Here is a 23071-nt window from a genome sequence, read left to right as displayed (position 1 = left end):
ATTTCTCTAGGAGGTGGGTCAAAAAGGATCTTGCTGTGATTCATGTCACAGAGTGTTCTGCCTACGTTTTCCTCTCAGAGTTCTATAGTGTCTAGCCTTACATTTAGGTCTTTAATCCATTTTGAGTTTATTCTTGTGTAAGGTGTTAGGGAGTGTCCTAATTTCATTCTTTTACATGTCACTGTCCAGTTTTCCCAGGAGCACTCATTGAAGAGGCTGTCTTTTCTCCATTGTGTATTCTTGCTTCCTTTATCAAAGATAAGGTGACCATATGTTCATGGGTTTATCTCTGGGCTTTCTATCCTGTTCCATTGATCTATATTTCTGTTTTTGTGCTAGTATCACACTGTCTTGATCCCTGTAGCTCTGTAGTATGGTCTGAAGTCAGGGAGCCTGATTCCTCCAGCTCTGTTTTTCCCAACCCCATTTCAAACAGCTATTCCAGCACCATGATCACCTCTGCTCACACATTACCTATCTTCTATGGAATGTACTGTGTCCTCCCCAAATTCATATGTTGAAGCTCTAATTCCCAATGTGATAGTATTTATAGAGATGGGGCCTTTGGGAGGTAATGTTTAGATGAGGTCATGAGGGTGTGGCCCTCATGATGGAATAGTGCCCTTATAAAAAGAAAAGACACTACTGCAATCACTGTCTCCACCAAGTGGGACATAGGGAGAAGGCAGCTAGCTGTCTGAAAGCCAGGAAGAGAGACCTCACCAGAAACTGAACCGGCCATAACCTTATTATTGGACTTCCAGCCCTCAGAATTGAGAAAAAGTGAATTTCTGTTGCTTAAGCCAGAGCCCTGACCTTGTACTTCTAGCCTTCAAGCCTGTGAAGAAATGAATTTCTGTTGCTTAGCTACCCAGTCTATGGTATTTTGTGATGGCAGCCCAAGATAATACACTATTCCTCCTCCTTTATTTTCCTCCCTAACACTTATTACTGACTAACATACAGTATATTGGTGATTTATTCTGTACAGTACTAGTTTATTCTATTCATTGTCTGTCACCCTTTACTACAGAATAAGCTTCCTTAAGGCAGGGTTTTTTGTCTATTTTGTCACTGAACCTACAATTCCTACAATCTGGCACATAACAAGTAATCAATAAATATTTGTTGAATGCATAAAATACAGATTTAAAACATCTTAAATGTTGATATGGTACGGTAAGAAATAATACACTTCTGTGATGATATTCAAGGAGAACATTAAAAAAATAAAAATATGCAATCTTTAATAAGTTAAATTAAAAAAAAAATCAAAGTTACCAAGATTTGTATTCTCAGAGGACCAAAGAATCTTTCCTAATTTTCTTGATCTTTTCTCCTCCTATGGACCTCATCTACTACAGGCTCTGTCTTCCTCTTACCAATTAAATGTGAAATCCACCTAATACTGCTAACTGTCTAGGATTATTTTCTTTGCTTATTTCCTAAGTGAACTCGCTCTCACTGCTTCAACTATCACCTTTTTTTGGTGACTCTGAAATCCTCATCTCTGGCCTAGACACCTCTGTACTATGGTGCTAGATTCCCAACTGCCTTAGAGGTATACATTACTTCAGGCATCCTGTCAGGAATGTCAGAGGACATGAGCTTTAGGTAGAATATAACATTGTCCTCACTTAAGTAGGAAAAAACCTTAAATAAAATCTAACCCAAAATAGGAAGTCTTTAGTAGTACACAGACTCACATAATTCTATATATTGCCTGAGGAATCACTTTCTTCCATTACAGAAATTAGACCTATGATAGTAGGGAATTCCAATCTCTGAATTATGACTATGTGTTCTAATTAACAATATACTCACGCCTTAACTATCAGTTTCACTTCAACCACTGAATTATTCCCAATATTGTAGTAGAGCTTTATTACTTTCAAATTGAATTTTATCACTTGGGGGGAAAATACAAGAAATTATATGAGTTTTTCAAATTAAGTTTCTGAACTAGCATAGTTTATTTTTAGAAGAAAAATATCTCTCAGTTTTTTTCTTTGCCATTGGCTTCCAAATAACATATCAGTTTCTCCAACCATTTTTCTTCATACTCACTAATCAATTCATTATTATTTTAAAGACTTTTCAAAGCACATTTATTACTTCTTTAAAGATCCTTAGTTATCTGATAATGAAATGAAAACCTGGAATTTAGGACAGGCATCAGATAAAAGTTGGGTAGAACTTATTATCCATTTTAAGCGAACCATATATTTTTAGAATTTCACTAAGCAAAAATAAAAAAGAAAGGAAATTCTAAGAGAAAACCATGTGGTTATTACGGCTTTAGAGATAGGTTAAGCCTCCCAGGGTAGTATGAGGTCCCTGGGTGTTGGATGGCACTAAGAAGACTCTCAGAGTCAGTGCTCTTCAATACAAACCAGTTACTAATGAAACATGTATTGTCCCAGTCCTATGTTGTCTTTTAAGATGAATAATTACTACACATTATATCAAGTAAATTTCACTGCTGTTTCTTTCTCACATATTTTTTCTTCAAATTAAGAGTATAAATGAAATATATTTAGGATAGGTCTCAAGAAGATATGTCTGGCTGTCCCCAGTGTTCATAAAAGGCACAAAGTATGCTCAAAGTATCAACAAATCTTGTCATCATTCCTTTCAAAATAAATCCAAAATCTGACCACTTCTCTCCCTCTCTTCTGCCTCCATAATCTCTTACCAGGATTATTTCAAGAGCCTATTAAATAGTCTTCCTGATTCCATCCTTGCCCCACTACAGCCCACACAGGAGCTCCAGCTATCACTATAAAACACTTGAGTCAGATCAAGTCCCTCCTCTGCTCAAAACCCTCTCTTAGCTTCCCATATCACTTGAAATAAGAGTCAAGTTCTTACAATGGTTTAGACGACCCTTTACCACCTGGCCCCCGTACACCTCAATCATTCTCCCCTCCCTTACTACATTCAGCCCCAATGTCTTCCTTGCTATTCCCTGAACACACCAAGCATACTTTCACTTCAGGTCCTGTGATTTGCTGCTTCCTCAGCCTAAAAGATTCTCCTTCCACATACCCACAGGACTTGCTCCCCTGCTTCTTTCCAGATTCTGCTTAGTGAGGTCTTCCTTGACAAACGAACAATGACTAGTACACATTCTCTGCTTCCCAGTCTTCTCTCCTACCTTTAACCTGCTTTGTTTTTCTGCAATGTGCTTATCGCTGCTTGACATACTGTATGTATGTCTGTTTGCTTGTTTATTGTTTGCATTACCTAACTAGAAAGTTAGCTCCAAGAAAACAGAGACTGTTTTGCTCCTTGCTCATTTCCCAGCAACAGAACACAGAATGGTAGATTAGCAATGGACATGAATGAATATTCATGAATGAATTAATGCACCTTATGGTAATTTCTTATCCCAAATGAGATGCAGGCTATTCTTCCTTCAAAATGTATACCACTGTATTTCTACTTTTCTTAAGATAATTCATATTCTTTAATATATTAAGAATCATTTTGTACTTACCTTAGCATCTGCAAATATCAAGACCACGTATTATTTCTTTTGTATCTTTCCTATAATAGGTAGTCAATGTTTGTTCATCTGAATTTGAAGACATATTTAAAGATAATTTTATAATACATCTGTATGTGTTCTGTTATCCTTTAGCAAATAAGCCCAAAACCAATTCTTAAATTGGTAAAGAATATTCTGCTTTTATAACCAACCAGCAAATTTAATGCCAGTGAGACAGAAGGGAGCATGTAGCCTGGCTTAAAGATGTCTGACATTCATTTTGTACCTATGTGGAAAGCACAGAAAACATTCCGACTGATGTTAAATCAAAAGGTTTTTAGAAGATAGTGAATACTAGTTGGGAGAAAGCTGCTTCAGCTTGATGCATTAATGAATTCTACAAAAATAAAAGAGAAAAAGAAGAGCACACGGCACATGCTTGATTCTATCTTAAAAGAAATAACCAGAAAGCAAACTAATAATGAAGGATTTTTTTTTTCCCTAAGAAAACAAATTCCAGTGTCACTACTGGAATTAAGACCCAGTTGACCCAAAATTTTTGTACAACTCATTAACTGGTGTGTTTAATGATAAGCTTAAATCACTAAGAAAAGATCATGATCAGTATGATGAAAAATACACCTTGAGTTTTAGACTTTCACCAAATTTTTTAAAATTAAAAAGTATGAACCTAAAAAGAGTAAAGCTTCACCATCAAGAAAAGTCAACTAGGGGTGAGGGGGAAGATGGCGGAAGAGTAAGACGCGGAGATCACCTGCCTCCCCACAGATACACCAGAAATACATCTACACGTGGAACAGCTCCTACAGAACACCTACTGCACGCCGGCAGAAGACCTCAGACCTCCCAAAAGGCAAGAAACCCCCCACGTACCTGGGTAGGGCAAAAGGAAAAAGAATAAACAGAGACAAAAGGATAGGGACGGGACCTGCACCAGTGGGAGGGAGCTGTGAAGGAGGAAAGGTTTCCACACACTAGGAAGCCCCTTCGCGGGCGAAGACTGCTGGTGGCGGAGGGGGAAGCTTCAGAGCCGTGGCGGAGAGCACAGCAACAGGGGTGTTGGGGGCAAAGCGGAGAGATTCCCGCACAGAGGATCGGTGCCGACTGGCACTCACTAGCCCGAGAGGCTTGTCTGCTCACCTGTAGGGGCGGGCGGGGCTGGGAGCTGAGGCTCGGGCTTTGGTCGGAGCGCAGGGAGAGGACTGGGGTTGGCGGAGAGAACACAGCCTGCAGGGGGTTAGTGCACCACGGCTAGCCGGGAGGGAGTCCGGGGAAAAGTCTGGACCTGCCGAAAAGGCAAGAGACTTTTTCTTCCCTCTTTGTTTCCTGGTGTGAGAGGAGAGGGGATTAAGAGCGCTGCTTAAAGGAGCTCCAGAGACGGGCACGAGCCGCGGCTATCAGCACGGACCCCAGAGACGGGCATGAGACGCTAAGGCTGCTGCTGCCGCCACCAAGAAGCCTGTGTGCGAGCACAGGTCACTATCCACCCCTCCCCTCCCGGGAGCCTGTGCAGCCCGCCACTGCCAGGGTCCCGTGATCCAGGGACAAGTTCCCCGGGAGAATGCACGGCGCGCCTCAGGCTCGTGCAACGTCATGCTGGCCTCTGCAGCCACGGGCTCGCCCTGCATCCATACCCCTCCCTCCCCCCGGCCTGAGTGAGCCAGAGCCCCCGAATCAGCTGCTCCTTTAACGCCCTCCTGTCTGAGCGAAGAACAGACGCCCTCTGGCAACCTGTACCCAGAGGCGGAGCCAAATCCAAAGGAGAACCCCGGGAGCTGTGAGAACAAAGAAGAGAAAGGGAAATCTCTCCCAGCAGCCTCAGGAGCAGCGGATTAAATCTCCACAATCAGCTTGATGTACCCTGCATTGGTGGAATACCTGAATAGGCAAAGAATCATCCCAAACTGAGGAGGTGAGGTGGACTTTGAGAGCAAGATATATTATTTTTTCCCCTTTTCCTCTTTTTGTGAGTGTGTATGTGTATGCTTCTGTGTGAGATTTTGTCTGTAGAGCTTTGCTTTTACCATTTGTCCTAGAGTTCTGTCCGTCCATTTTTTTTGTTTCTTTTTCTTTTTGTCTTAAAAAATTTTTTTTTCTTAATAATTATTTTTTATTTTTATAACCTTCTTTTATTTTATTTTATCCTTTCTTTCTTCCTTCCTTCCTTTCTTTCTTTCTTTTTCTTTCTTTCTTTCTCTTCCTTCCTTCCTTCTTCTTTCTTCCCTTCTTCCTTTTTCTTTCTTCTTTCTTTCTTTCTTTCCTCCTTCCTTCCTTCCTTTTTCTTTCTTTCTTTCCTCCTTCCTTCCTCTTTCTTTCTCTCTTCTTTCCTCCCTCCCTCCCTTCCTCTATCTCTTCCTTCCTCCCTTCCTCCCTCCCTTCCTTCCTTCCTTCCTTTCTTTCTTTCTTTCTTCCTTCCTTTCTTCTTTTTCTCCCTTTTCTTCTGAGCCATGTGGATGAATTGCTCTTGGTGCTGCAGCCAGGAGTCAGTGCTGTGCTTCTGAGGTGAGAGAGCCAACCTCAGGACACTGGTCCACAAGAGACTTCCCAGCTGCACATAATATCAAATGGTGAAAATCTCCCAGAGATCTCCATCTCAACACCAACACCCAGCTTCACTCAACGACCAGCAAGCTACAGTGCTGGACACCCTATTCCAAACAACTGGTAAGACAGGAACACAACCCCACCCATTAGCAGAGAGGCTGCCTAAAATCATAATAAGGCCACAGACACCACAAAACAACCACCAGAGGTGGGCCTGCCCACCAGAAAGACAAGATTCAGCCTCATCCACCAGAACACAGGCACTAGTCCCCTCCACCAGGAAGCCTACACAACCCACTGACCCAACTTTAGCCACTGGGGACAGACACCAAAAACAATGGGAACTACAAACCTGCAGCCTGCAAAAAGGAGACCCCAAACACAGTAAGATAAGCAAAATGAGAAGACAGAAAAACACACAGCAGATGAAGGAGCAAGATAAAAACCCAACAAACCTAACAAATGTAGAGGAAATAGGCAGTCTACATGAAAAAGAATTCAGAATAATGATAGTAAAGATGATCCAAAATCTTGGAAATAGAATAGACAAAATGCAAGAAACATTTAACAAGGACCTAGAAGAACTAAAGAGGAAACAAGCAATAATGAACAACACAATAAATGAAATTAAAAATACTCTAGAAGGGATCAATAGCAGAACAACTGAGGCAGAAGAACGGATAAGTGACCTGGAAGATAAAATAGTGGAAATAACTACTGCAGAGCAGAATAAAGAAAAAAGAATGAAAAGAACTGAGGACAGTCTCAGAGACCTCTGGGACAACATAAAACGCACCAACATTCAAGTTATAGGGGTCCCAGAAGAAGAAGAGAAAAAGAAAGGGACTGAGAAAATATCTGAAGAGATTACAGTTGAAAACTTCCCTAATATGGGAAAGGAAATAGTTACTCAAGTCCAGGAAGCACAGAGAGTCCCATACAGGATAAATCCAAGGAGAAACACACCAGGTCACATATTAATCAAACTATCAAAAATTAAATACAAAGAAAACATACTAAAAGCAGCAAGGGAAAAACAACAAATAACACACAAGGGAATCCCCATAAGGTTAACAGCTGATCTTTCAGCAGAAACTCTGCAAGCCCGAAGGGACTGGCAGGACATATTTAAAGTGATGAAGGAGAAGAACCTACACCCAAGATTACTCTACCCAGCAAGGATCTCATTCAGATTTGATGGAGAAATTAAAACCCTTACAGACAAACAAAAGCTGAGAGAGTTCAGCACCACCAAACCAGCTTTAAAACAAATGCTAAAGGAACTTCTCTAGGCAAGAAACACAAGAGAAGGAAAAGACCTACAATAACTAACCCAAAACAATTAAGAAAATGGGAATAGGAACATACATTATCGATAATTACCTTAAATGTAAATGGATTAAATGCTCCCACCAAAAGACACAGATTGACTGAATGGATACAAAAACAAGACCCATAAATATACTGTCTACAAGAGACCCACTTCAGACCTAGAGACACATACAGACTGAAAGTGAGGGGATGGAAAATGATATTCCATGCAAATGGAAATCAGAAGAAAGCTGGAGTAGCAATTCTCATATCAGACAAAATAGACTTTAAAATAAAGACTATTACAAAAGACAAAGAAGGACACTACATAATGATTAAGGGATCAATCCAAGAAGAAGATATAACAATTGTAAATATTTACGCACCCAACACAGGAGCACCTCAATACATAAGGCAAATACTAACAGCCATAAAAGGGGAAATCGACAGTCACACATTCATAGTAGGGGACTTTAACACCCCACTTTCACCCATGGACAGATCATCCAAAATGAAAATAAATAAGGAAACACAAGCTTTAAATGATACACTAAACAAGATGGACTTAATTGATATTTATAGGACATTCCATCCAAAAACAACAGAATACACATTTTTCTCAAGTGCTCATGGGACATTCTCCAGGATAGATCCTATCTTGGGTCACAAATCAAGCCTTGGTAAATTTAAGAAAATCGAAATTGTATCAAGTATCTTTTCCGACCACAACGCTATGAGACTAGATATCAATTACAGGAAAAGATCTGTAAAAAATACAAACACATGGAGGCTAAACAATACACTACTTAGTAACGAAGTGATCACTATAGAAATCAAAGAGGAAATCAAAAAATACCTAGAAACAAATGAAAATGGAGACACGATGACCCAAAACCTATGGGATGCAGCAAAAGCAGTTATAAGAAGGAAGTTTATAGCAATACAATCCTACCTTAAGAAACAGGAAATATCTCAAATAAACAACCTAACATTGCACCTAAAGCTATTAGAGAAAGAAGACCAAAAAAACCACCAAAGTTAGCAGAAGGAAAGAAATCATAAAGATCAAATCAGAAATAAATGAAAAAGAAATGAAGGAAACGATAGCAAAGATCAATCAAACTAAAAGCTGGTTCTTTGAGAAGATAAACAAAATTAACAATCCATTATTAGCCAGACTCATCAAGAAAAAAAGGGAGAAGACTCAAATCAATAGAAATAGAAATGAAGAAGGAGAAGTGACAACTGACACTGCAGAAATACAAAAGATCATGAGAGATTACTACAAGCAACTCTATACCAAAAAAAATGGACAACCTGGAAGAAATGGACAAATTCTTAGAAATGCACGACCTGCCAAGACTGAATCAGGAAGAAATAGAAAATATGAACAGACCAATCACAAGCACTGAAATTGAGACTGTGATTAAAAATCTTCCAACAAACAAAAGCCCAGGACCAGATGGCTTCACAGGCGAATTCTATCAAACATTTAGAGAAGAGTTAGCACCTATACTTCTCAAACTCTTCCAAAATATAGCAGAGGGAGGAACACTCGCTCCCAAGCTCATTCTACAAGGCCATCATCACCCTGATACCAAAACAAGACAAAGATGTCACAAAGAAAGAAAACTACAGGCCAATATCACTGATGAACATAGATGCGAAAATCCTCAACAAAATACTTGCAAACAGAATCCAACAGCACATTAAAAGGATCATACACTATGATCAAGTGGGGTTTATTCCAGGAATACAAGGATTCTTCAATATATGCAAATCAATCAACGTGATACACCATATTAACAAATTGAAGGAGAAAAACCCTATGATCATCTCAATAGATGCAGAGAAACCTTTCGACAAAATTCAACACCTATTTATGATAAAAACCCTGCAGAAAGTAGGCAGGCCATATATGACAAACCCACAGCCAACATCGTCCTCAATGGTGAAAAACTGAAACGATTTCCACTCGGATCAGGAACAAGACAAGGTTGCCCACTCTCACCACTCTTATTCAACATAGTTTTGGAAGTTTCAGCCACAGAAATCAGAGAAGAAAAAGAAATAAAAGGAATCCAAATCGGAAAAGAAGAAGTAAAGCTGTCACTGTTTGCAGATGACATGATACTATACATAAAGAATCCCAAAGATGCTACCAGAAAAGTATTAGAGCTAATCAATGAATTTGGTAAAGTAGCAGGATACAAAATTAATGCACAGAAATCTCTGGCATTCCTATACACTAATGATAAAAAATCTGAAAATGAAATTAAGAAAACACTCCATTTACCATTGCAACAAAAAGAATAAAATATCTAGGAATAAACCTACCTAAGGAGACAAAAGACCTGTATGCAGAAAATTATAAGACACTGATGAAAGAAATCAAAGATGATACAAATAATGGAGAGATATACCATGTTCTTGGATTGGAAGAATCAACATTGTGAAAATGACTCTACTACCCAAAGCAATCTACAGATTCAATGCAATCCCTATCAAACTACCACTGGCATTTTTCACAGAACTAGCACATAAAATTTCACAATTTGTATGGAAACACAAAAGACCCCGAATAGCCAAAGCAATCTTGAGAAAGAAACACGGAGCTGGAGGAATCAGGCTCCCTGACTTCAGACTCTACTACAAAGCTACAGTGATCAAGACAGTATGATACTAGCACAAAAACAGAAATATAGATCAATGGAACAGGATAGAAAGCCCAGAGATAAACCCACGCACATATGGTCACCTTATCTTTGATAAAGGAGATGAGAATATACAGTGGAGAAGACAGCCTCTTCAATAAGTGGTGCTGGGAAAACTGAACAGGTACATGTAAAAGTATGAGATTAGACCACTCCCTAACACCATACACAAAAATAAGCTCAAAATGGATTAAAGTTCTAAATGTAAGGCCAGAAACAATCAAACTCTTGGAGGAAAACATAGGCAGAACACTCTATGACATAAATCACAGCAAGATCCTTTTTGACCCACCTCCTAGAGAAATGGAAATAAAAATAAAAATAAACAAATGGGACCTAATGAAGCTTCAAAGCTTTTGCACAGCAAAGAAAACCATAAACAAGACCAAAAGACAACCCTCAGAATGGGAGAAAATATTTTCAAATGAAGCAACTGACAAAGGATTAATCTCCAAAATTTACAAGCAGCTCATGCAGCTGAATAACAAAAAAACAAACAACCCAATCCAAAAATGGGCCGAAGACCTAAACAGACATTTCTCCAAAGAAGATATACAGATTGCCAACAAACACATGAAAGAATGCACAACATCATTAATCATTAGAGAAATGTAAATCAAAACTACAATGAGGTATCATCTCTTACCAGTCAGAAGGGCCATCATGAAAAAATCTAGAAACAATAAATGCTGGAGAGGGTGTGGAGAAAAGGGAACACTCTTGCACTGCTGTTGGGAATGTAAATTGATACAGCCACTATGGAAATCAGTATGGAGGTTCCTTAAAAAACTACAAATAGAACTACCATGTGACCCAGCAATCCCACTATTGGGCATATATCCTGAGAAAACCATAATTCAAAAAGAATCATAAACGAAAATGTTCATTGCAGCTCTATTTACAATAGCCAGGAGATGGATACAACCTAAGTGTCCATCACCGGATGAATGGATAAAGAAGATGTGGCACATATATATAATGGAATATTACTCAGCCATGAAAAGAAACGAAATTGAGTTGTTTGTAGTGAGGTGGATGGACCTAGAGTCTGTTATACAGAGTGAAGTAAGTCAGAAAGAGAAAAACAAATACCGTATGCTAACACGTACATATGGAATCTAAGGAAAAAAAAATGGTCATGAAGAACCTAGGGGTAAGATGGGAATAAAGACACACACCTACTAGAGAATGGACTTGAGGATATAGGGAGGGGGAAGGGTAAGCTGTGACAAAGTGAGAGAGTGGCATGGACATATATACACTACCAAACATAAGGTAGATAGCTAGTGGGAAGCAGCCGCATAGCACAGGGAGATCAGCTCGGTGCTTTGTGACTGCCTGGAGGGGTGGGATAGGGAGGGTGGGAGGGAGGGAGACGCAAGAGGGAAGAGATATGGGAACATATGTGTATGTATAACTGTTTCACTTTGTTATAAAGCAGAAACTAGGGCTTCCCTGGTGGCGCAGCGGTTGAGAGTCCGCCTGCTGGAAGTTGTGTCCCGGTCTGGGAAGATCACACATGCCACGGAGCGGCTGGGCCCGTGAGCCATGGCCGCTGAGCCTGCACGTCTGGAGCCTGTGCTCCGCAACGGGAGAGGCCGCAACAGTGAGAGGCCCGTGTACCGCAAAAAAAAAAAAAAAAGCAGAAACTAACACACCATTGTAAAGGAATATACTCCAATAAAGATGTAAAAAAAAAAGAAAAGAAAAGTCAACTATACACACCAATTTATTCACTAAGACTTGCGGACTAGCAGGATTTTACTTTTCAGTCAAATCCTTTGAAAACTGATGGTAATCAAAATAGGTGATTATTTATTCTATGTTTTTAGCAGAATTAGCAGAAAGCAAACTAATACAAACGATTTCTTTTCTAGTGCTCTTTTTCTAAGCACAAGAGTATTAAAAATAAATGATACAATAAAAATAATGTCTTGCCTTACGCAGTGTTAGCTTACCTGAGGTATGAGTCTATCCAAGTGCTCAGCTCGATTTCCATGAGAAGGGTGTGTAGATAACCATTCTGGCAACTTGGGAAGACCATGGAGGCTTTCTGCAAATTCCATCTGTTGCCAAAACACTGAACTGGCTCTGACGTCCACACAAGCCTAAAATCAAAATTAATAAAAGCACAAAGTAAGTTTAGTTATGAGGACATTATTTTAAATTTACCTTTATGTCATTACATGTTTTAAAAATATTTTCCATTATCATTTTAATAAAAGTAGAATATGCTCATTGCTTTAAAAAAAAACTCAAAAAAAAACTTCATATAAAGATTTTGAAGTCTAATCTGCTATTAAACTGTACTAAAGAAATTTTACTCTTCATCTATACCACTAGAATAATTAGGAAAAGACCTCAAATAAATATAAAGAAAGACAGTTTTGCCCATTTTTGAATCAGGATTTTGTTGTTGTTGAGTTTTAGAAGTTCTCTATATATTCAGATATTAATCCCTTATCAGATATATGATTTGCAAATATTTCCTCCCATTCTGTGAGTTGTCTCTTTTTACTCTGTGGATGGTGTCTTTTGATGCAAATTTTTTTCTTTTTTCATGAAGTCCAATTTGTCCATTTTTTCTTCGGTCAACTGCACCTTAGGGAGTCACAGCTAAGAAATCATTACAAAACCAATGTTGTGAAGCTTCTGCCCTATGCTTTTTTCTAACAGCCTTATTGTTTTGGGTCTTACACTCAGGTCCTTAAAAAATTTTGAGTTATTTTCTGTATATGGTGCTATGTAAGGGTCCATATTCTCTCTTTTGTATGTGGATATCCTGCTTTCCCAAGCACTATTTCCTGAAAAGATTGTCCTTTACCCATTTTCCACCCTCAACAAAAAAATGATTTGACCATATGTGTGAGGGTTTATTTCTGGGCTACCTATTCTATTCTATTAGTCTATATGCCTTTCATGTTAATATCACATTGCTTTGATTACTACAAATTTGTAGTTAGTTTTGAAATCAGGACGTGTGAGCCTTCTAAGTTTTGTTCTTTGAAAAAGATTGTTTTGGCTATTCAGGTCCCTTAAGATTGCATATGTACTTTAGGATGGGTTTTGCTATTTCTGCAAAAAAGAAGTCATTGGAACTTTGATAGGGGTTACATTGAATTTGTAGATTGTTTTGGGTACTGACATTTTACCAATATTAAGTTTACAAACCATAAACACAGGATGTTTGTCCATTCATTTATGTCTTCTGTAAGTTGTTTCAGAAATGTTTTGTAGTTTTCACCATACGAGCCTGTCACCTCCTTGGTTAATTCCCAAATCTTTTATTCTTGTGGATGCTACTGTAAATGGAATTATTTTTGTAGTTTCCTTTTCAGATTGTTCACTGTTCATGTATAGAAATACAACTGATTTTTGTGTGCTGACTTTATATTCCGCTACTTTGCTAAATTTGTTTATTAGTTTAAACAACTTTTTTGGTAGAGTCTTTAGGATTTTCTACATACATGATCATATCATCTCCAAAGAGAGATAATTTTACTTCTTCTTTTAAAATTTGGATGCTTTTTATTTCTTTTTCTTGCTGACTAGAAACTTCCAGTACTTTGTTGAATAGAAGTGAAAGTGCGCATTCTTGCCTTGTTCACTATCTTAAAGGAAAAGCTTTCAGTCTTTGCTGCTGTGGGCTTTTCATATATGGTTTTTATTGCAGTGATGGAGTTTTCTCCTTACCTCTATTTTGTTGCATGTTCCTTACCATGAAACGGTGTTGAATTTTGCCAAATGCTTTTTCTGTATCAATTAAGATAATCATGTGGCTTTCTTCCTTCATTTTGTTGATACAGCATATCACTTTGATTAATTTTTATATGTTGAACCATTCTTGCATTCCAGGGATAAATCTCATTTGGCCATGGTGTATAATCCTTTCAATAGGCTGCTGAATTATATTTGCTGGTATTCTGTTGAGAGTTTTTACATCAATGTCCTTAAGGGATATTGGTCAGTAGCTTTCTTTTCTTGTAGTGTCTTTGTCTGGATTTGGTATTAGAATTATACTGGTTTCACAGAATGAGTTAGGAAGTGTTCCCTCCTCTTCAGTCTTATGGGAAAGTTTGAGAAGGACTGGTATTAATTCTTCTTTAAATGCTTGGTAGAATTCACTGGTGATGCTGTCAGATCCAGGACTTTGCTCTGCTGGAAGATTTTGATTACTGATTCTCAATCTAATTACTAGTCACCCTTACTACTGCTTTTACTGTGTCCTATAACTTTTGGTATATTATGTTTTCATTTTCATTCATCTCTAGTATTTATTAACTTCCCTTGGGATTTCTTCTTTGAATTCATTGGTTGTTTAAAAGTATATTGTTTAGTGGAGGCTAAATAATATGCTACTAAACGACCAATTGATCACTGAAGAAATCAAAGAGGAAATAAAAAAATACCTGGAGACAAATGAAAATGAAAACACGATGATCCAAAACCTATGGGACACAGCAAAAGCAGCTCTAAAAGGGAAGTTTATAGTGATACACTCTTACCTCAGGAAACAAGAAAAGTCTCAAATAAACAACCTAACCTTACACCTAAAGAAACTAGAGGAAGAAGAATAAACAAAACCCAAAGTTAATGGAAAACTGATGAATTCATAAAAGTGCTAACAAAAGATCAAGATGAAAAAACATTAATTACATGGGATTGAGTGAACTGATGAGGATGATTATAATTTTTGTGACTTTCTGTTTGGGAAAAAAAACAGACTGCCAAACGTTAAATAAATAAATAAATTTGAATTCTTAAAAAAAAAAAACAAAGTTAGTAGAAGGGAAGAAATCATAAACATCAGAGCAGAAATAAATAAAATAGAGACTAAAAATAAAACATAGAAAAGATCAATGAAACTAAGAACTGGTTCTTTGAAAAGATAAACAAAATTGATAAACCTTTAGCCAGACTCATCAAGAAAAAAAGGGAGAGGACTCAAATCAATAAAATTACAAATGAAAAAGGAGAAATTTACAACTGACACCACAGACATACAAGGGATCATAAGAGACTAGTACAAGCAACTATATGCCAATAAAATGGACAACCTGGAAGAAATGGATAAATTCTTGGAAAGGTACAACTTTCCAAGACTGAACCAGGAAGAATTAGAAAATATAAACAAACCAATCACAAGTAATGAAATTGAAACTGTAATTAAAGATCTTCCAACAAACAAAAAGTGCAGGACCAGATGGCTTCACAGGTGAATTCTATCAAACATTTACAGAACAGCTAACACCTATCCTTCTCAAATTCTTCCAAAAAATTGCAGAGGGAGGAGCACTCCTAAGCTCATTCTACAAGGCCACCACACCCTGATACCAAAACCAAAGATATCAAAAAGAAAGAAAATTACAGATGAATATCACTGATGAACATAGACACAAAAATCCTCAACAGAATACTAGCAAACTGAACCCAACAATACATTAAAAGTATCATACACCATGATCAAGTGGGATTTATCCCAGGGATGCAAGGATTTTTCAATATCCACACATCAGTCAATGTGATACACTACATCAACAAATTGTGGAGAATAAAAACCATATGATCCCAACAGACACATGAAAGAATGCTCAACATCATTAATCATTAGAGAAATGCAAATCAAAACTACAATGAGATACCATCTCACACTGTTCAGAATGGCCATCATCAAAAAATCTACAAATAATAAATGCTGGAGACGGTGTGGAGAAAAGGGAACCCTCTTGCACTGTTGGTGGGAATGTAAATTAATACAGCCACTATGGAGAACAGTATGGAGGTTCCTTAAAAAACTAAAAATAGAACTACCATACGACCCAGCAATCCCACTACTGGGCATATACCCTGAGAAAACCATAATTCAAAAAGAGTCATGTACCAAAATGTTCATTGCAGCTCTATTTACAACAGCCAGGACATGGAAGCAACCGAAGTGTCCATCAACAGATGAATGGATAAAGAAGATGTGGCACACATATATAATGGAATATTACTCAGCCATAAAAAGGAACGAAGTTGGGTCATTTGTAGAGACATGGATGGATCTAGACACTGTCATAGAGAGTGAAGTTAGTCAGAAAGAGAAAAACAAATATCGTGTATTAACGCATAATATATGTGGAACCTAGAAAAATGGTACAGATGAACCGGTTTGCAGGGCAGAAATAGAGACACAGATGTAGAGAACAAACGTATGGACACCAAGGCGGGAAAGCATGGGGGATAGAGGGGGGTGGGGGGATGAATTGCGAGATTGGGATTGACATATATACATAAATATGTATAAAATAGATAACTAATAAGAACCTACTGTATTAAAAATAAAATTAAAAAAAAACAGTAAGTGAAATAAACCAGTCACAGAAGGACAAATACTACACAATTCCACTTATATGAATGAGGTATTTAAAACAGTCAAACTCACAGAAGCAGAGGGTAGATGGTGGTTGCCAGGAGCTAGGCGTAAGGAGAAATGGGAAGTTCCTATTCAACAGGCATAAATTTTCAGTTATGCAAGATAAATAAATTCTACAGATCTGCTGTACAACATCATGGCTATAGTTAACAGTAATGTATTATATACTTAAAAATTTGTTAGGAGGGTAGAGCTCATGTTAAATGTTCTTACCACAATAAAAAAAGAAAAAGAAGTGATAATTATAGATCAAAATACAAATATTTTAAAAATAAATATTTAGCCTATCACAAGCATAACTCACTTGCCTCAGTAAAAATTATGGTAAAGTAAGGAATTTGTGTTTATCAAGTGTCTGTAAGTACATAAAGATAGAAAGAATGAGACTTTCTAGACATTTCCTTTTTAAAAGAGAACTAGTAATGGCCACAGCTGTTCAAAAGAAACATAAAATATGTTTTAGTAAAATACATTGGTCCTGGAATACTTTTTGAGACATTATGCTGGGGTAATGGGAAGAGACTGGGTGTTAGAACCAGAAAGACTGGGTTCAAAATATCAGTTATTTATTTTATTTAAATAATAATCACTTACATGATACTATGTTACAGATATTAATTCATTATATTAACTCATTTAATCGTAACAACCTCATGCAGTAAATCCTATAATTATGCTCATTTTATAGATCAAAGAAACCAAGGCCCACAGAGGTCAAATAATTTGCTAAGGTAACACAGCCAGTAAGTGACAGAGCTACAATTTGAACCCAAGGAGACCGATTCCAGAGTGTGTGAACTTGGGCCAATAATTTAGTCTGCAGGAGTCTCAAATTTATCTGTAAAAATGAAATTAAAGCAGTGGATCATTGGGATTAAATGTGGTAACTCTTGTAAAGTACCAAGCCCAGAATCTAGAACATAGTAGACACTATTTTTACTCTTCTTTTCCCCTGGTGAGCAACCACAGGCCTATGGTTATTGCAGGATCCTCAATACGATCATAAGTGATTATGTCATGAATTTACAACTAAAGAAGGATTTAGTTAATTTAGCCTATAATATCAATATGCAAGAATGTGCATTAGGGGATATATTAATTGACAAGTTGCTACTATTCAACTAAAAACTCATATTCATAAGAGTACAATAGTATAAGAGCTATTCTTATAATCTGAACACTTCCCAAGGTCAAAACAATATTAGAGAGAAATATATGATTAGACCTAGACCTAGTACACCCTACCTGTAGCCAAAATTTTCATTAGAAGTACAAAGAAGAAAAGTGTCTCTGAATTGTGCTCTCTCTATTCACCTAGACTCTCCAACCAAACTCACACCAGCCACGACCCTCTCCAAGAGGTAAATTCTGACACTAGCAGTCCTGAATTTTTTTTGGAATGGCATTAACACCCTACACTTGTCCCAGTCATTCTGGCATTCTCTCCTCTATTCCATGTAGACATGTGGTAAATAAAATAGCCATCTGAAATAATACTACAAAGGACTGTGGGAGAAGGGTAACTGGACTCCTAGATGTAGAAGAATACTCTGAGGCTATTTTAAAATTAGACTTAAAGGAACTAAAACAGATAGAGAAGTGGTCATCTTAGGGGCAATACTGCAGATGGCCAAAATTGTTCCTAACAGGTTAAAGTATGATAAAAAGTTCCATTTCAGAAATAGAAGGGGAAAACTTTACTATATGTGAGCCCTTTGACAAGTTACTTGCTTTCTCTATCCCGCGGTTTCATACGTGAAAACGAACCTAAACTTCACAGGGTTGCCATGAAGATTAAGAGAGTTAGCACATTTAAAACACTCAGAACGTGTGCAGCACATGAAGAAATGATAACTATTATCATTGTTGTCAAAATCATCATCAGTGTTGTCAGCACTACTGTCATCACTGTCATCATCATCTACCAGGGAACTAGTTTATTTCAGTCTCTCACTTTAACAGGTTCATTTTCCCAATACTGCTGATAGATGACATTGCCTGTTAAAGCTCACTTTACTTAATAACCCACTGCTTGTCTAAACAATATTTTTCTAGTCAATAATTTAAAAAAGCTCTTTTCCAACTAAATGTGATATAGTCTTGGGATGGTTACAGCTAAACCATCCTCAATATATGCCAATCTCTCTTATTTAAAAAGAAAGAAAAAACTTTTGACTTATCAAAACTATTTTATGTACCCTAACAAAGAGGAAAAATGAGACTGCCATTATTTTATAATTCATTTCATTTTAAAATTTTCTGCATCTTTTGATTTCCAACATGTCAGTTCATCATCAACATAATTTTAATAAATTTCATGTATTTATTTTTTTCTCTATCCTGAAGTTTTATCATAAGATTCAATACTAGTGCTGAAATCACAGCAACTAAAAACATTAAACACAAAAGCTTGTCTCATTTCTCTAGGTGGAACAATTAGGTTCAAAATGAGATGTAATGCATAATATTTGCATTATGAAAGTTTACTTCATAACACACCTAGTAAGTGAAATGTTCTCATTTATTATTTTTTCTTTCTTAAATGAATCACTGAAAAAGAACCTAAGATATTAACCCAAATAGAACACAAAGATAGTTTGCTATGAAGAAGGCTCAGATTACTAACCTGGAAAACTCGGAGACCTGAATTCTAGCCCTGGTTTTTGCTACTAACTAGCTGTATGTTATCAGACAAATCACTGCAACTCTTTGGAACCTAATTTCCTAATCTGTAAAAGGAGAAGGTGGATCAGATGATCTCCAATTTTCCTTCCTGCTCTAAAAGTCTGTGATTCTATAACCTATTATTTTACAGAAAATTTAGAATTTTGAATTTTCTCTTATTCCTATGATGAAAGCAGATTTTGCTTATTACCTATTTCTCTCACTAGATGGTGCTACCTGCATAGTTATTCAGGTTACTTGAAGAAATAACCCAGCTATGTATCTCAAGAGGGGCACTTACAAGCTTTTGGGGCTAGACTCCTCTCTCTGGAGAGCTCTCCAGGCCACCATAGTATATTTAATATCGCTGCCCCCTCCATGCCCATTAAATACCAGTAATCCTACCTCCCAGTCACTGTGACAATCAATAACAATCATATACAGTGCCCTAAGAGGCTGTTCTCTAGCGTAGGACCACTAAAACAAAATTAGTTTTCTTTCTCATCTTTAAGAAACAGATATTCAAAATTATAGTTTTCTGTGAAATCAAATAAACAAAAGTCATTTCTGTAAATGACTGTAAAGTGTCAAATTCTCTTTACAGTGACAAATGAATACACACAGAACAAAATCAAATACTTCACGGGACACCTTTTTGTCAGCTGATCACTGGACAGCTAGCTGTTACTCTGCACTTGGGACACCTCAGTCCTACCAGTTTTTATAACTATATTTTTCATTCTGATTATTTATGTAATGATAAAATATCTCATAAATGAAAATTTAAAACTACAACTATAAAAATGTAAAGATACAAAATAAACTCACAGCCAACAGCAGAGCAGATATAGAGTATCTCTAGAGGAGGCAAGCTGTATATTTTGAAAGAGGCCTCAGAGTAACTTGATTTTAGTGAATTTTCCATATTGTTTAGCTCTTGGCCTTAAAATCTCATAAACCAGTGGGACAGCACATGACCAATAGATCCATCTCTCAGGAACAGTTCCCCTTAATCAAGCTCACAAGATTGACATAAAATAAGAATGCCAACTTACTAGTTTACAGCAGTAACTATAACTGCCCAAACTACAAGGGCACAGGGCATTTGTGTCCTCAAGTCAGCATGTTCTCTCCCTCGTAGGCATGGTACAAAGGAAGCCAGACTATAATCAGAAGGTTGCCTAATAAGGATAGAATTAGGAATAAGAGAATTATGTGATCTGAATATTAAATGGCAAGAAGTCAAAAGAGTCTGATGCACCAGTGTCCAAAAAGAGGACACAAGCCACAAATAAGAATCAAATTCAGGATGTTCAAATTAACCTTTGAGGTAAATGCGATCATTATTGCTATTTTTCAGAGTAGAAAATAGACTTGAAGAGGTTAAAGGATTTACCTACTCATGTCGAGGAGACAAGAGCTCAAACCACAGGTCTGACTCTGGAGTCCAAGGTCCCGACCGTCATGCTGGATAAGGTATAAAATCCTAAAATCGCTAATGAGAAGTCTCTACCTACTTTTCAGTTTTATCTCTTGACACTGGTGCTCTTGAATACTACCTACATTTTAGCCATACAGAATTTTCAACCCCTGGACTAGACCATCATTTCTGTTGCCTTTGAACATGCTGCCTGCCATGCCAAAAACACACCCGTCAACATCTTCACCAGGCTAATTACCACTTGTGTAACTATTGTGTATCCCTACATTGTAGTAAATGATAGGTACACACTAAATATGTTGATCTAATAAATGAAAATTAACCCAATAGGTCAGAGAAAAGCTATGTACATCACTTAAAGAGAGTGACATCTGGGCCTCAAAGATCTGTCTTCTACTTGCTTGTATTAACAAATAGGAAAGAGAATGTGCCAGTCAGAAGTAGGAGGTTATTCAGCCCAGAAACTGAAGAATCTGGTGGAAATGCTGGCCAATGACCATCTAAGTCTTACCTTGAGAAAGTGAGCATCCTAGCTCACTGAACCTGCCTCTTATTTGTGGCATGGGGGAGAACAGAATGCAGGTGAGTATGACTGGAGTCAATGAAAGCTATAAGGAGGTTGTGCAGATGCTGACAGCGGAAATGGAAACATAGTAAGATACACTTTATAGAGAGAACAACCAGGACTTGGTGAAAGATTACATGCAAATGATAAAGAAGAGGGAAGTACTAAGGAGGACTCCAGATTTTTTCCAAAAGCAACTGAATAGAAGGTGGTATAATCTGGGGGAAAGGAAGACTAGAAGAGAAATAGGTGTGAGGAGAAATCAAGGATTTAACATTGAATATATCAGGTTTGAAATATTTGTGAAATAGAAAGAGGAAATAACAGCAGACATCTGAATATAAATAATTAGAAGATTCACGCTCTTAGGACCTTAACTGTATTAACTCTGTGATATAGGTCCTATTATTGTTCCTTTCATACTGATAAGGAAAACTGAAGTACAGAAGGGGAAGATAACTTGCCCAAGATCACAGAGCTAGTACTGTCTCTGGCAAAGCAGACTGTCAAGCTTAGGAATTCTGGCCCCAGAGCTCACTCATTATCACTAGGCTATTATTGCTTCCACGGCAGCTGACCGACAGCCCCACGCCGCAGGAACTCCAGAACGGTTCAGCACTTGGCATCCAGGAGAGAAGGGTTGACATAAAAAGACTCAAGTAGAGAATTAAGTAAAAGTCTCCACAGTGAACGAGAAAACACCCACCTCCCCTCCCGGCTCAACCCCTAAACAATTTATAAGATTCTTCTACAAAGATACCTGAATAGCCACAGAGAAAAGACATATATATATATATATATATAAATTCCATATGGAAATTCCCTAAGAAAGAGCTATAACCTTACAGTGAAGTCCACTATACCAACTTTTGCATACAGAGCTTCTGAAAAGTTTAATGCCTTCTTATAAAATATGGACAGAAAATCACGAATCACAAATTTGGGGATTTACACTTCCATCCACCAAAGTAACTAGTACTGGACCTGTCCTCCCCAAATGAATAACTATAAAATGGAATGAATCTAAAAGGCACACGTTTTCAAGTAATAGACAACAGACAGGACAAGACTATGATCCTTGAGAGAAGAGAAAAACATGAGTGATTCCAAGATTTACCCCTGTTCTCTGCCTAGGGGCAGTTTCCTGACCACACCACAGGGAGGTAGAACCCAAGCAGAGAATGGTGAGCTTGACTGAGCTAAGGTATTAGAAGACAGGAGTTTAAAGCTGCAGAAGTTGCAGGAATCTGTGGGGCAAGCTGTCAGAAAGAGTTTGCCCCAGAAACTGGTGTGGAGTTTACTTGGAGATTCCTTAAACTGGATTTCATCAAAATTAAAAATGCTTGCTCTACAAAAAAAAAAAAAAAAAAAATCCGTTAAGAAAAGATGACCCGCAGATGAAGAAAAACAATTTTCAAATCACATATCCAACAAACGACTGTATCCATAATATGTAAAGAACACTCTAAAGTCAATAGTAAGAAAACAATCAGACTAAATCTTTTATAACAAGAAACTAATCATGTCTAAACTTAATGAGTCAAGAAATTACAAAATAAACTCATTATGTAGAAATATAGAGGTAAATAGCAAAAAGAAGTTAAGGTGATTTTCACCTCTGGGGTATAAGGCAGGGGGCAGTGAAGGCTGTTATTTCCCATTATGAGTTTATAACACTAAATTACTTTCTATGCTATAATGAAATGTGGGCTACACAAATAGATACATATATTTTTTAAAGGGGAGTACGGTTAATAGTATCAAATGCTACTAAGGAGAAGAGCATGATAAACGTGGCAAAGTAAGCATGGGATACAATATACAGGTAGACAAGCAGACCTTGAGAAGTGTAACTGTGGTAGAGGGATAGCAAACTGGAGCATGGACTTTGAAATCAAACACA

At 37.4% G+C, this 23071-nt stretch overlaps 1 protein-coding gene across 6 annotated transcripts in view; it reads right to left on the bottom strand.

The window, feature by feature from the left end:
- OMA1 (OMA1 zinc metallopeptidase) overlaps positions 1–23071 on the bottom strand; it is an 83241-nt gene that overhangs the window by 15043 nt on the left and 45127 nt on the right. For 5 of the 6 annotated variants that reach the window (XM_033865921.2, XM_033865918.2, XM_033865934.2 and 2 more), the window contains one exon: positions 12039–12188. In XM_033865921.2, the coding sequence (XP_033721812.1) occupies positions 12039–12188 (150 nt within the window). Of the gene's footprint in view, positions 1–3499; positions 3578–12038; positions 12189–23071 lie in introns of all 6 variants that reach the window. The other variant, XR_012324614.1, reaches the window with a different exon arrangement.

The sequence above is a fragment of the Tursiops truncatus genome, chromosome 1 (genome assembly GCF_011762595.2).
Source record: "Tursiops truncatus isolate mTurTru1 chromosome 1, mTurTru1.mat.Y, whole genome shotgun sequence".
Taxonomy (NCBI): Eukaryota; Metazoa; Chordata; class Mammalia; order Artiodactyla; family Delphinidae; genus Tursiops; species Tursiops truncatus.
Note: the sequence above shows the minus strand (reverse complement) of the source record. Positions and strands in the feature narration are given on the sequence as shown.